General features: G+C 46.4%; 1 protein-coding gene across 20 annotated transcripts in view; it reads left to right on the forward strand.

The window, feature by feature from the left end:
* Window positions 1–14,839, forward strand: part of CACNA1B (calcium voltage-gated channel subunit alpha1 B) — a 504,183-nt gene that overhangs the window by 338,807 nt on the left and 150,537 nt on the right. For all 20 annotated transcript variants that reach the window (XM_034793506.1, XM_034793514.1, XM_034793505.1 and 17 more), the window contains 2 exons: window positions 2,053–2,170; window positions 11,942–12,009. In XM_034793506.1, the coding sequence (XP_034649397.1) occupies window positions 2,053–2,170; window positions 11,942–12,009 (186 nt within the window). The remainder of the gene's footprint in view (window positions 1–2,052; window positions 2,171–11,941; window positions 12,010–14,839) is intronic.

Below are 14,839 nucleotides of genomic sequence, written 5' to 3' on the forward strand. Positions count from 1 at the left end.
CCAGACCCCTGTGTAACCCACCCACCTTCTGGTGTGGTGTTCTGTCCCTTCTAGTGGCAGTGAGACCAATTAGCGAGCGAGAGAGAAAACGAGACTGCTCTACAGCCTTAGCTAACAGCCAGTTGGCTTTTAGTTCAGGTGGTAGAGGCTCATGCACTAAGCTCCGTGAGGTCCCCGGTTTGATCCCGCCCTCCGACGAACCGAGGTCTATTGGCGTTACACCTGCACCTGCTGTTACCGACAAACCAAGATGGTGGGGCTACCAAGTGTCCAATGTCTCCTGTGACACTTGTGTCTGCCTCAGCCCCATCGCATCTGCCTGGAGCCCTGTAGGATCTAGTAGGGTGGCAACAGGGATCCTCCAGGTTACTAGGGCTGCTGTAAGGGTAAATTGTAGCTTAGCTGCCTCTTTCCTTCCACTCTCACTGCTCCCTGGCTGGAGCCAAGCTGCATGGAGCAGCCAGGAGGAGGAAGCGACTGTGGCTGGTAGTCTGGTGCCGTGCTGCTGGCGAGGGAGAAGGGTGGGGAGAAGAGGGGACAGATGGAGAATGGGGCAGGCGAGTAGGAAGCAGGTTCCACAGTTGCTCCACGAGGCTGCTGGGTGGTGTTTGCTGAGCAAAAATCCAGATGGCCTCTCTGCCCACCCCTCTTGCTGCTCAGCCTGTTGTCACTCTGCCAGGGCAAAGCATGGAGCCGAGGTGAGAGCAATGGCTGGTTGAAAAAGAAGGTGAGGGATTCGCTGCTGGGCTCTGCCTTCCTTCCATTGCCAGCACACCCACTTCCTCCAGCTGCATCCTGGTACTTCCTCAGCATCCTTCCAGCTACTCCAACACCTGCCAGCTAGCTCCCCTCACCTCTCAGCTCCCCCAACACCCACCAGATATCACTCAGGAACCCCCCAGCTGTCCCATGGCACACTGCCCAGGTACTCCCTCCCTAGCACCCGCAACTTCAAACATCTTCCAGTTACCCCAGACAACCCACAGCCAGGGTACCTCCTGCATCAGGAGACATCTGCTTCCATCTGCCTTTGCCCCATAGGCAGCCAGTAGTGTTCCCCCCTGCCCGAGGCAGGCGCTTCTCCTGCCCCCCTGTGGAGTGAAGACAGTGACTCTCTCCCATCCATGGGAAACATCACAGGTGGAGCTGTGGAAATCTTGGCCCCTATGCACGATTGGCTAATAGAAGGAAACCGAAGATTCCACTGGGCTGGCCTGGCAAGGGCATATGGGAGTAGGGCTGCTACCGCTTCTGCATGCTGGCAGTCTTCGCTCTGTGTCCAGCCGCCAATCTCACAGTGCCGGTGCTGCCAGGCAGCAGAAAACAGGCAGCCCCGGAGTCCGCTGAGGGAAGGAGTTTTGAGGCAGGAATAGGACTAAGGAGCAGCCATTAAGTGCTGCTACTGGCCTCCTGCTGCCAGTAGTCCCAAGTACTCCTCAGCCCTCATGGCAGACCACAGATGACTCTGGTTAAAGGGCCCTCTCATGGGTTGTTGAGTCCAAGGGCCTCCTCCCAGCCCAAGCTTTGGCTCTGTGGTTCCATAAATCCTGCCTCAAGCCACCCCCAGCTGGCTGGAAGGAATTTTATAGAGTCTGGCGGTTAATACCTATTTTCTCTGCTGTACCTCCCAATAATCACTATATTACTTCTGTTTTATCTAAACCAAAATAGTTTAAACAATGTATGTTGAGGAATGTAATTGACAGGCGTTCTCAGAAGGAATCTCTCCCTATCCTCTTAAGGGAGGCAGAAAAAAATGCAAGCGACTGCCAGTTTTAGGTAGATATGTATGCGATGTTGTAGCTACGTTGGTAGAGACAGGGTTGCAGTTGATCTGCAGAAAGAGTTTCTAGAAACTCTTATGGGCAAAAGAAGACTATATAACCTGAAGGTGTTGGACGGATTTCTGGCACACCCCTTTGCAGTGGCCTTCTTATCAGTAGATTTCCCTTGGAGGATCTGTGCCCATAGCTGTATATAAATGATGCTTAAACACTCCAATCCTTTGCTCATCTCTCTCTCTCTCTCTCTCTCTCATATTTAACTACCCAGATACTGACTGGCGAAGACTGGAATGCAGTGATGTATCATGGGATAGTATCACAAGGTGGGGTCCACTCAGGAATGTTCTCTTCCATTTACTTCATCGTCCTGACGTTGTTTGGTAACTGTATCCTTGCACTTCAGTATGAATTGTCCATGGTATGACATGCCGTCTCTCACTGGCAAATCAGCATTCAGGATTCTCCAGCCTCCTGAAGTGCTGGAAGGCAATGTAGTGTAGTGGGTGAAGCCCAAGTCTGGGAGTCAGGACACTTTGGTGCTATTCTGACTCTGCCACCGGTTTACTGGTTGACCTTGTGTAAGTCACTTAGGGCTTGCCTCTGCACAGACCTGCTCCAAACACTAAATTGGTTTTAATTCATACCTTTTGGTATTTCACGGCAAGTCTGTGTGTGGACACTTACGTCAAATTAAGAAAGTCCCATACTGATTGAATTTAGGCCAGGGAAAAAATAATTTAAGATAAATCCAACTAGAACCTTTTAGCGTGAAGTGTGTCCACACACATACTTGCACTGAAATGAAATCCAACGTAGGCTAGGTCTACACTACAGCCTAGGCCAGCAAAACCTATGTCACTCAGGGGTGTGACTGTTCCACCCTCTGGGCAACAGACGTTACACCAGCATAAGCACTCGTGTGCACAGCGCTCTGCTGACGAGAGAGCTTCTTGCGCCAACATAGCTTATGCCAGTCGCATAAATCAGTAGGAGTTTTGCCTGAGTAAGGACTGCAGGATCAGGATTCAATAACAGCCTATTGCTCTAACACACTGAGTCTTTTAATTATTCAGTGTAAAATTATATGATGATGTATTAATTTATTAGTAGACATTGAAGCCTACTACTTTTAGCAAATTCTAATCTCAAGAAAACTCCAGAAAATATTTATTAGATACCAAGTCACCACACTCATACCATATAGATTAGATTTCTCTTTAGACCTTGTGATTTTGGTACCACTGTTAAAAGTAATTGCATACTTAGTAATGAATTACAGGGGTGAAAAATTCTTTACTAAAAGCAAGTTAAAAGTGCATTTTTCAGCCCTGATTCAACAAACACCACATCTAGCTTACACATATTGTGCCATTCAGTGCATAGAGCGTCTTCACCGCACGTGCTGCAGCGGTGAAACTGTACCGGGACAGCTGCAGCGCTGTATGTATAGACACAGCCTTAGTTAGTTATTTAGTGAATGTTTGAGAGTAAACTACCCCTTGAGCTCCCTGTTTCTCAGTTTGTTTCTCCACCTGTAAAATAAGGATAATAATATTCACCTTTGTGAAACGCTTCAGGGTCTTTGGATGAAAGTTCCTATAGCAGGGAAAAGGAGCCTTAACAGGCGGATCAGAGTGCCTCACAACCACCTCCTACCCGAGAGAGCCTCTCTAGGCTTAGCAGCCTTTGCTCCAGGTCAAAAAAGATGTTTGGAAATTTGTATTAAAGGGTGGGTGGTGGGGGTGGGAGAATAGCTATATTGAAACAGTCCATGTAGAATCATTTTGGGGGGAAAGTGAGGAAACAAGGTAAGTGCACATTCACAGCAGCACACCAGCCTTTCGTTTTGCACGTTTCTCTGTATTCAGCGTGAGGCACTATGATAAGGAACGGCAAATTAAATGGCATCTGAGTTGTAGTTGTCACATTAGAGGCTGTCTTCGGAATTACCCAGCTCTAATTCAGACTGTCAGTGAGCAGCGGTATCTTACTACATGGAGACGGGCTCGGTCTTTGCACCAGGGTATCCAGTTCATGCAGCGCAGAGACCCTGCTGGAAATAAGAAGATTCGGAAATTGGGAGGGGGCGCGGGAGGAGGGAAGAGTTCTGGATCCTTAGGGCTTGGCCTTTGAAAATGAGATGAAAATATAATCACATTGAGAGAGGGACTGGGAGAAACAGGCTGGCTTTTAACCGTGAAGAGACTGAGAGCTAATGCTTTTTAAAAGGATATGGATTCCATTCTCATCCCTTTTCCCCCCTCCCCCCTCGCTAATTCTCTGCTCCTGTACACTGATGTCACTGCACAGAATTCATTAGTTTCACCAGCATAAAACTTGTGTAAGGGAATGGCGAATCAGAGCCCGAGTGTAGTTTTCAAGGAGTATTGTTCCATTTGAGAGCCACCAAGGGACAGAGTCTCTTCCCTGCACCAGTCCCTTTTAGAACTCCCCCTGCAAAGGAGCTGTGTGAGATGGTTCGCAGCATAGGCATGCCGAAGGCAGGCAAGGGAGTGGACAGAGCGCTGTGTGCTCTGGATAGCCCATAGACAGCTATACAAGGCAGCTGTAGGTTAGAGCAGTCCTCGAGGCTAGCCTAACATGCATCTGGAGCCACTCCAGTACCGGGAGCAGTCCAGAATTAGGGAGGCATAAAAGCCATAGAGACTTTCTCCAGACTGTCCCAAAGATGTTGTCTTGACCTGCTTAGGAAGAGCCCTGCCCTTTATGAAATGCTGTGGGGAACTATCACAGGGCGGGACTCACCCCTGCGGCGCCTCCTGCTGGTCGTCCAGGGAATTAGCGTTTCCAGCTCCAGAGAGCCTTCTGCAGGCCGGTGTCCCACTTGCCGCTGGGCCTGAGTCCCTCCTGCCCCTTTCAGGCCAGGGTGCTGTACCCTCACAGATCTGGGTCTCCTCTCCCCAGGGAACCTCCAACCCTCTATCCCCACCTCGCCTCAGTCTTGGGCTACTGCCAGTCACTATCTATCCCCCACTCACTGGGGCGGACTGAAGTATAATCGCCACTCATCATCGGTTAGGAGGGTTTAGACCTGCTGCCTTTGTCTACCCCAGTACCCTTCCTGGCCTTTCATCAAAGGCCTGCAGCCTGAGGGTTTGCCGGGCTGGAGCTCCCCAGCTCCTCTAGCCTTCCCCCAGCCCTGCTCCACTCTCGGTACCCTGCTCAGCTACCAGGCAGCCAGGTCCTTCTCTCTCTATGGCCAGAGAGAGACTCTGCCCACTCCTGGCTCACTGGCCTTTTATAGGGCCAGCTGTGGCCTGATTGGGGCGTGGCTCAGCTGCGGCTGCTTCCCCCAATCAGCGAGCCTTTAGCTCGCAGCCCCAGCCCTCTCCCAGGGCTGGCTTCAACCCTTTCTGAGCCAGAGCGGGTGACCACCCCGCTACAGGGACATATGGCACTGGAGAAAGAGAAAGGGTTTCCCATTGGTTGATACACTGTTTCCTATACTGGTTTTATTTTCATTTCCATGCTACATGCCTTCCGGGGACAACATCATGTTCTTTGTACGCTCCGGCTATCCAACTGTTCTCTTTGTTAGGGACGCAAGGAGGGCCTCTCCCCTGTATGTTTCCACCCAGATTCCTCTTGATGTGTGTCTGAAACTTCTGCAGATCCTCACACCTACCTGCCATGCTCTGCCAAGAACAGGTGTCATAAAGGGACACTTTGAAATCTCTTTGCTGTCACTTCTTTATTGATTTCATTGAATCCATGAAATGTTTTTTTCGAGGTAGAGAGCAGACTAGATGGTAAAGGGTTAGATTAAAATAATAATCATTATCTCCAACTCTGGAACATGATTAGCAGCTCAACTAGATTTATGGGCTGAGCATCCCCAACCATGAGAATTTTGCACATAAAAGGGACCTCATGCTGTGGAACTAACCACTTTAAAGTTCCATTTTAACTGGCAGACAGTTCCAGCTGAAAATTACACTTGGGGAAAACATTTTAAAAGACATTTTAATAGCCTGGCTCTTTCATTGTTTTAGAAGCACAAGATGGGGGAGGGATAACTCAGTGGTTTGAGCATTGGCCTGCTAAACCCAGGGTTGGGAGTTCAATCCTTGAGGGGGCCATTTAGGGATCTGGGGCACAATCAGTACTTGGTCCTGCTAGTGAAGGCAGGGGGCTGGACTCAATGACCTTTCAGGGTCCCTTCCAGTTCTATGCGATAGGTATATCTCCATTTATTATTATAGTACCTTTTATTGAACCAACTTCTTCTGGTGAAAGAGACAAAGCTTTTGAGCTACTCAGAGCTTTTCTTCAGGTCGCTTTCATTATTAGCTCGTTTTCATTATTGCTCATTTCAGTGCTCAGTAACATGCCTCCAGGATTCTCACTCAGCTCATCTAGGAGAGAACCACCAAAACTTTGCTTCTCATGTCTGTTCCAGGCAACCCGAACTACGTGCCACACACCCTGTAATGCAGACAGAGGAATCCTCAGGGCACCATATACACAGATAAAATAAGATATGTCGAGAGTGATTCTTTAATTCTCTGTGAATCCTGCAGGTGAACATGAGTTCACCGCCGTGGAGTTTTTGCATAAATGAAGTACCCAGGAGGAGAAGAAAGCCAACTGAAAAGTATTTGTGACATTAAGGAAATCACGATAACAGGGCTAATGCATCCCAACGAAGTTCCTGGACCAGGTTTGGATGTGAGATACTGTACACTGTTGCAAATCTGGAAAAAGACTTCAGTGGAGGTTCGCCGGATTTACACCAGTGTAAGTGACATCAGAGTATGGCTTATTTTGTCTCTGTAGAAATATGTCTTTCAAAATGTTTCAGACCGGTATAATTTGATAGAGTAAATTTGGGATTACTCTGCTCCCTAACCATGTGACTTTATCTCCAATTAACATTCATGAGAATCTGCACAGATTGGGAAGAACAGATGTGGGGGATTTTTTTTTGTTCTGTTTTTAAAGTGTCTCTTTTTCCCTTCATCACTCAGGGAATAGCAGCGGTAAGCCCACTGGTACTCCTGCTGATATTTCAAAAAGGATTTCAGCGAGGTCGCTGCCACCTCTGTCTTTCATTGAAATACATTTTTAATGCTTGTGGCATGCAGGGAGCATTCTTTTCATATATCAGAGAAAAGTGAACCATAACTTTCAAATGGCTTATGTTGTGTCAGGTACAACATAATCAGAAATTTCTGAAAATGAAATATAAATGTAGTCTGCCAAAAACCAACCAACCAACGCTCCCTAATATTTTTTCTAGATGTTAAACCGTTGGCGGCACAAGTAGGTATAACCTGAAGTAATAGAATGGCATTAAGAAAAGGGAAATATTGGTAGGATACAATATATCTATTATCCTTTAGGGAACAATCCTGCAATGGCCAGATAGTGGATTAGATATGACAGATAATGTCTCTTCTATTTCTAATCCATCAGTTAAAGGGACACTGTTAATTACTTTTTAAACAATAATTTTACTATTTCGTTCCTGCCTCTGTCATTTGCAATACCCTCTTAGAAGCTTGAAAAGAACGCTTCTTTCCCAACCTGGATTGTTCAATAGGCAAACACTAGTTTTCCACCACCCTTTCCCGTGGGCATTTTCACTGGAGTTGAAATGTACATGGCTCTTCTCATTTTTCTTACTTGCATCACTGAAGTCAGATCAGCTCTGGGAACAGGTTTTCTTAGCTAACGTGTGCTCCAGCTGGGAGGCTGTGAAGTAGCAAAGCAAAAGAATACACTGCGGTTCCTCTTTAAGGAGTGGCTTTATTTTCAGGTTCTCAGTGCCAGCCTTCGATGAATTACTGCTTAGGAGAAGGAGGTTGGAAAGAAATGGACCAAATTCTGCTCCGATTAGAGAGCCTGTTTTAGCAATTGGGGGTAGGCTTCCAAAGCAATGTTTTGCTGCTACCCCACCTGCTGCATACATAAATTCCTTCCCACCATGGTCTGTGATCGCATCACTCTGCGCAGAACTGGCCTAAGAATTTTGGGGCGAGTCAATGAGATGATTCTTCAGGAGACGTAACTGTTTCATTGTAAATGTGGTGAGTGGGTGTATCCCCAGCCTCCGGCTTCAATAGTGCCGCCCACTTGTTTGTATCAGTTTATGTTTTCGAGGCCCTTTGCAAGGAAAAGGGCTAGAAACTTGCTTAAAAACCCAAACCAAAAAGACCCCCAAACCCTGAGAGTCTCGTTTATATTATATTTCTAGTTCCACAAAATCCTATTGCTGGCTCTCTCTCAGTACGTTTAATAGGAGTGGCACTATTGGGATGGAGAAAAGAATCTGGCCCGATACAAGGTAAGGCCTTGTCTATATTCAGTGTTGCTCTGTACACAAGTGCAACTTTGAATATAATCAAGACCTAGAGGGAGTGTCCTAAATGAAACTTCAAGGCCAAATCTATCCCTCAAAAGCAGCCTGTGATGGCCCTCTCTTTGTAACTATGGCGTGAGGACAATGCTGAACAAAAGCTGCTGAATTCAGCTAACCTGCGGATTGTGTTAAGCTGTCCAGGAAGATACAATCTTGCAAGTTTTGTGCAGTGCTTGGTACAACCAGGGCTGCTGCCAAGGTCTTCATGTAACTCGCATAGTCCCAAAGCTCCCATTTGACCAGACTGTATCAGTTTGAAGGTGGATCAAAACAGCGCACCCTATTAAAAGATATATTGGCGGCGGTTAACAACATTACGTGAGGCTTTTTCTGCCTGTTTGTATGCAGGGGATAGGAGTGGGAAGCCAGCTCCGTGATTGCCATTTAACCCCATTGGGTTTCTGACTTGGTTGCTCGGAGACGTTTTGAAAGCATTGGTAGCACCTGAGAGGAAGAAGTCCAGATAGCCGTGGTCACTTGGAATGGCAGCAGTAACCTCTGACAGCGGTAATGCAGCCGTCACAGCTGTCACTCCATTTTGTTAAATTAGAACCTCATGTTCCAATCGGCATGTAAAGGGGAATTGGGAAATTAGTATCTTTTACATCAAAAGTTAATGGAACTCAAACATGTGTCAGAAATGCAATCGTTAAGGAGACAGCATGGTGGGTGGGGAATGATTGTTTCAGACGGTTTGTTTTTTTTTCCGCTGACTTGACTCAGCAGGGAGGATATTCTCGCACCCATTGCCCCTACCTGCCCTGCCTGCAGACAAGAAGGAACCATTTCCAGCTTTTCTCAGAACCAGGGAGATCATCTCTACAGACCAGACTCCGCCATCCGAGATGACAGCCTGGTCGACAGACTCGTGCTAACAGGGCTTGCATTGATGCTCTAAAAACAGGGGTGTCAACGTTGCTGCTCAGGCTCTCAAACCTTTGGGGTTGGGTGGGCCTGAGAGCCCGGATTGCAAAGCTCACCCAGCTATTGTTAGCACGCCAGTGCGAGCCCCACTGATACAAGTCTGTCAACCCGGGCACGGATGCTCGCTCCCAGCTGCAGGGTAGACGTACCCATGGAGGCTGACAGACCTCGTGACTTTCTCTGGCTCTGTAGCTCACTGATTGACTAAACACAACCCCTGTTGCTTAGTGTCACCGTGCAGGGAGTCAATGTGGCGTAAGAAGGTGCTTGTAGGGCCAGGAGGCCTAGGGGTTGCTGTACCTGACCTCTAGCCCCTTGTTTCCCTAGTGGAGGTGCTTCAGGATTTTAGGTGGTGGGGTAGAGGGACCCAGGCCCTCCCTCTCCAGTGGGTCCCAGACCAGGGCTCTGTGTGAGTCAACCCCCTGAACAGGGGGCCCTTGCAGCAGGGAGTCTAAATCACCTGCTCTGGGCTACTTCCTACCACTGTCCCTTCATTGGGGTGGCTTGTCTTCTAATGTCCCTTTGTGAATCTTGGGAAGTGCCCTGCCATAGACCCAGGCTCCTTCGGGCGGGGCAGTCATAAGATTGGTGTGGCCGAACCCTACAATGTGTCTGTGCTTCAGTCATCCAGTTACCTCAGGTGCTGATGGCTCCTAGTCTCCCTTGGCCAGGGAGACAGTACTTATTCCCTGATGGCTGCCTCAGCTGTAGGCTAGTGACCCTTCTTCTCAGGTAGGGAGGCAGGTAACTCTTGCCTCTTTGCCAGTCAGCCCTAAACTGAGCCAGACTCTCTCCTTTTCTCCCCCCTCCAGACCTGGCATTGATTGCAGGTATAATGGGGCAGGGCTAGGTGGGCCCAAAGGCTCTCTTTACCCCTGCTGAGCTGATGGGCAGAGTCTCTGCTTCATCACAGTGGTAATGCATAACTGAGAAAAGACTCAGGCACTCAGTTAAGCAGCCTGCTCTGAGCTAGACTGTTGGGAATGGTCCCCAAGATACCACTCAGCTAGCCGAGTATTGCTGGAGCTCAGGGTGCTCTGAGCACATCCCTCATGTGCCCCTAAGCTGAGGGGTCTGGGACTGGGTGGTGTGGAGCCAACTACACCAGCTTTATGCCACCACAGATCCCCTGGACACTGGGGAGTCCCAGTTGCCCTGCTAGGACAACTGCCTGAGAAGTGCAAAGCACCCACATAGTTAAATGAGTTCTTAGCCCAGCGTTTTCCTAAATCCTGTCTTAGGCTATGTCTCCACTACGTGGTAAGTCGACCTACGCTACTCAACTTAATGTAGCTCGAGTCAATGTACCATAGGTCGAGTTACCGCAGGGTCTACACCGCGGGGGATCGATGGGAGAAAATCTCCCATCAACTTACTTTACTCTTCTTGTTGGGGGTAGAGTACAGGGGTCGAGTGGAGAGCGATCGGCAGTCGATTTGGCGGGTCTTTACTAGACCCACTAAATTGACCGCCGGTGAATCGATCTCAGAAAGTCGATCCCTGCCATAGTGTAGACCTGCCCTTAGATTTAGTGCCATGGAAGGGTCTGCTAACTATACTACACACCCTTGCTCCTTGCCATACTCTGCTTTATCTCCTTCACTCTTTTCTATCTCATTGCTTTCTCTTATAAATCATTTGTTCCCTACAGCAGTGCTTTGTGCATCTTTCCCAGCTCACAGACTACACCAGCAGACACAGCCTAGTAGTTAATTACGTTCTATCTGCCTAAAATTCCTTCAAGCATTTCAGTTGGTTCTGGTATATTTTCAATTCCTGTCCTAAATTCTTGTGCAACAACTACTGTGTCAAACTACTATAGTGTTTTGCTCTGGTGGTTGAAGCAACCCCTATACACACACATATAGGCATGTATAGTAGTAAATGACTTTGGAATTCTTTAGAGGAAGAAGACTAAGTACGTGCAAGATCATCTTCATTATCATGTTAGGATCCCATTCAGCAGATCCATCACTACTTCAGACAGCCATCACAGGACATCTAGAGCTGAACACCTTGTTGTCATATATCAGATATTTTCACAACATGGTATTCTTTCTGAGATAAGATTTTGGATTTGTGGACATGTCTTGTTTTTGTTTGTTTGCTGTATATGCTCCACGTTTTGTGTATGTACTATCTTATTTGTAATTTATCCTTCACTTTATTGGAAACCAATTCCAAAAATGGTCACAATAAAAAAAAATATGAAGGAACAAGGAAGAGCTGAAATCATAAACAAAAATGAAAGTGTTCCTCCTAATAATAAATGAAAGAATAATACTAGACATATAATATGTGCCAGTGATAAAGGAAGCAATAATCTCATTGACATATTGACTTTACTGTGATAAGTTGTATTTTTCTCTAGCTAGTATCTAATATTGCAGTGAGACAAATTTAACTTGAGAAGATATTTTCCTTTTTAATGGCAACCACTGTATAGTAGAGATGGAAGAATTGTCTCAAAGCAAACCGTTTCTCAGCTAATGGTTGATACTTAAGTAAGGGGGGAATGAAGAAGGCCAAAAAGTAGGTGCGTGTGTTTGAGTCAGCATGGTGGAGTGGAGAAACTGGAGGGAAAGAATGGATGAAACTGTGATATCTCCTATGCTCTGGAATAGTCTCCCAATGCACGTGATGAAGTTGGGTAATTTGTAACTGGATTGACAAAGCACTGGAGAATATTCAGTAGGGTGCAATCCTATGTTGGCAGGAGGGGAACTAGATTTTTCCTTTTCCCATGTCTATAATACTCTGTTGGTTGCAGGTGGTGTGGGGGGGGAATATAGGTGGAAATTTATTTAACCCATCACTGTGTGAAGATTTTTCCTTAGCTGCTGTCTAAAAGACACACTCCTGAATGTCTTCTTGGCTATTGCTGTCGACAATCTTGCGAATGCACAAGAGCTAACCAAGGTATGTATGAAACATCTGGCTCTTCACCCCATACTTGTTCCAGAGGGATTGTAGTATGTGATCTCCATTCTGCAAATGTGATTAATGAATTCTTATTGCATTCTCCCCCTATGACCCTAGAATTCTGTATACGCCACTGGTGGTGGATCTAAATAAACTGTCCTGCTCCTGCCAACCTCTGGTGGCCTTGAGATTTCTGTACAAGTGTCATGCGCCTGTGGCACCTTTCTTTACCCATTTCCATTGCTACAACCCTTATTTAGGGAGTTGATTTTGAAACATACATTCCTTTTTGCTTAGTAATGAAGATCTGTGCATGTGCATCTTTGTACCTCTGAGCTCTCCTTAGTCTTTAGATTCCCTATTATTAATAATAATATTGTTTTCTTTTATTATAGAGTGGGTAGTGAGCACTTTTCCTTGCTACCACACAAAAGTGAAGAAGGACCTCTGACTATTAGCTAGTTTCAGGGGCAGCGGTGAACCAGTTGAAGGTTTTTAGCGGACTCAATAGCATATTTTGAAGCTCTCGCCTGGGGAAATTCAGTGATTCGTGTCCTATTGCCTAGTTTGGTGTTTCGTGCTAATACTTCTTACCTTGCCGAATTTCAGTACAAATCAGAGAATTAAAATCCTCCAGTCAGGTCTGTGGAAAGCCACTTGCAAAAGGCCTTTACAGAGTTTCAGTCAAGATATTAAAACCTGCCTGCCCCTTGGCAGAGGCAAGAGAAATTCGACACACAGGCCAGAACATTGGCAGAATGCCAGGCCCTGGCAAGAGCTTAAAATGAAGCCGAGGTAGCTTTACTTTAATACTTTGTTTTACATTGGAACATCCTGTATGGGAAAATACACATACCCCAGGACTGTGCTGGAAAGGTCCAAAATGCTACAGCTTACCATAGCGTTACTGTACTGTTTTGGATCATTACTGCAGAATCCTTCTTTGGTCTCTCTGGTTTTGTTTACACATTTCTAACTCGTTCTCATTGGCAAATAAAATTAACACAAGGCCTGTTGTAATGCTGCTCCCTCTGCTACAATGGTGTGGCCCCTGCTAATTAACGAGGAGAAATGTGTTTGTCCAGCAACTAGCACAACGGGTTCCTGGTCCATGACGGGGGCTCCTAGGCGCTGAGATAATACAATAAGAAATAATAATATTTGGGCAGTTATATTTCACAGACTTTTATGGGTTATTCCTTCTATAGTAAAATGATCACTGATCCTTGTGCTTGTTGCACCGGCTAGTGGGAGAGCTTTCCTTGGTAGAGCTGTGACAATGCTTGCCCGTCAGTGGCATGCCGGGAAATTTTCAGTCAGGCATGCAGTTGTACATTGGCACGCAAGATGGCGTCCTCGGTGCGGTGTGACCTTGCACATACAGTACACGTGAGGTCATGCTATGAGGAGGATGCCATTTTGTTCTACAAAATGGCATCCTCCACACAAGTTCAGGGCCAGACAGAATTGTCCTGCAGGCACAGCCAGACTGAAGCATTCAATGCATGCCGTGCAGACACCGACAGCACGCCACTGTTGCCAGTAGTTCAGAGATACCATACATCCCTAATAGTTCTTGCGGTGGGAAGCCAGACTAAAAGAAGGTCCCTTATCCCACCCCAATTCCTGCCCCTCAGATCCAAACACAGTTAACTATACCATGGTACAGGGCTGTTTTAGGGTTGAACTTTTCTTCTACAGTCCTCCCTCTCTGCTAGGCAGCTGCATTGCTGCCTTCAGTCCGCAGCTCTGAATGGAGCTTTGTTTCCTGAAAGCGGATGTCTGATGTATAGCACAAGAAAGGGATAATGGGTATCAGGTGTATAATAAATGTTCCTCTGTGTGTGAGATCATGTTTTCTGCATCTCTTTTCTGTTATGATTCATTTGAGTCCTGACTTTTGGGGATGGGGCTTACTTTTACTGGGGAAGATTTTCCCTTTCAGAAACTCAGCTGTTTCTGTGCATTATAAAGTCCATACATTCTTATAATAGAGATTTATAATCCTCTCCATAGGTGCATTTAACCCCTCCCATGCAGATTTGTGGGAGTCACTTGCATGCAAGAATAAAAGACTGGGCCCATTAGAGTTCTTGTCTAACGAAGCTTAGGGGAGAGGGATAGCTCAGTGGGTTGACTATTGGCCTGCTAAACCCAGCGTTGTGAGTTCAATCCTTAAGGGGGCCCTTTAGGGATCTAGGGCAAAATCAGTACTTGGTCCTGATAGTGAAGGCAGGGGATTGGACTCCATAACCTTTCAAGGTCCCTTCTGGTTCTATGAGCTAGATATCTCTAGTCCTTTTAACTTTCCCCTGTTACTTATTTCAGAAGCTGACTCTGATGGTTAGAAAACTGCCTTTGTTAGAGTTTATAGAGTGCAATTAAATATTGACCGAATCAAAAAGTATTGCCAAATCATCGAGCTTCTTTCGAAACTCTCTTTTACTTCATGGATCCAAAAATCACTAGGGTTTTCAAAAGGGAAGGAAAAAGATAAAAGTAATTCAATTACGCGGCCTACCTAGAGAATGAGAGATTTATTGCTAAGTAAATATGATCATGTAAAATCCAAAATGGCCTGGAGATATAATTAAATTACTCAGGAGTCAGTTGACCCCTAGAGACTTCCTTTGACAATTACATTTTAAAACTCATCAAGATCAGTGTTGCATACAATGTCCAAATACCGTAAGTAACCTGAAAATGACTGTTTGGGGAGGACAAAAAACCCCTCCCCACTTCCATTTAGGTCTGCATCTGTTCAGCCAGCACCACCTGTATTAGATTTGAAATAGGACATGGTTTATCACATGACTTGAACTTATTC

This window comes from Trachemys scripta, chromosome 17, assembly GCF_013100865.1.
Source record: "Trachemys scripta elegans isolate TJP31775 chromosome 17, CAS_Tse_1.0, whole genome shotgun sequence".
In the NCBI taxonomy this organism is placed as follows: domain Eukaryota; kingdom Metazoa; phylum Chordata; order Testudines; family Emydidae; genus Trachemys; species Trachemys scripta.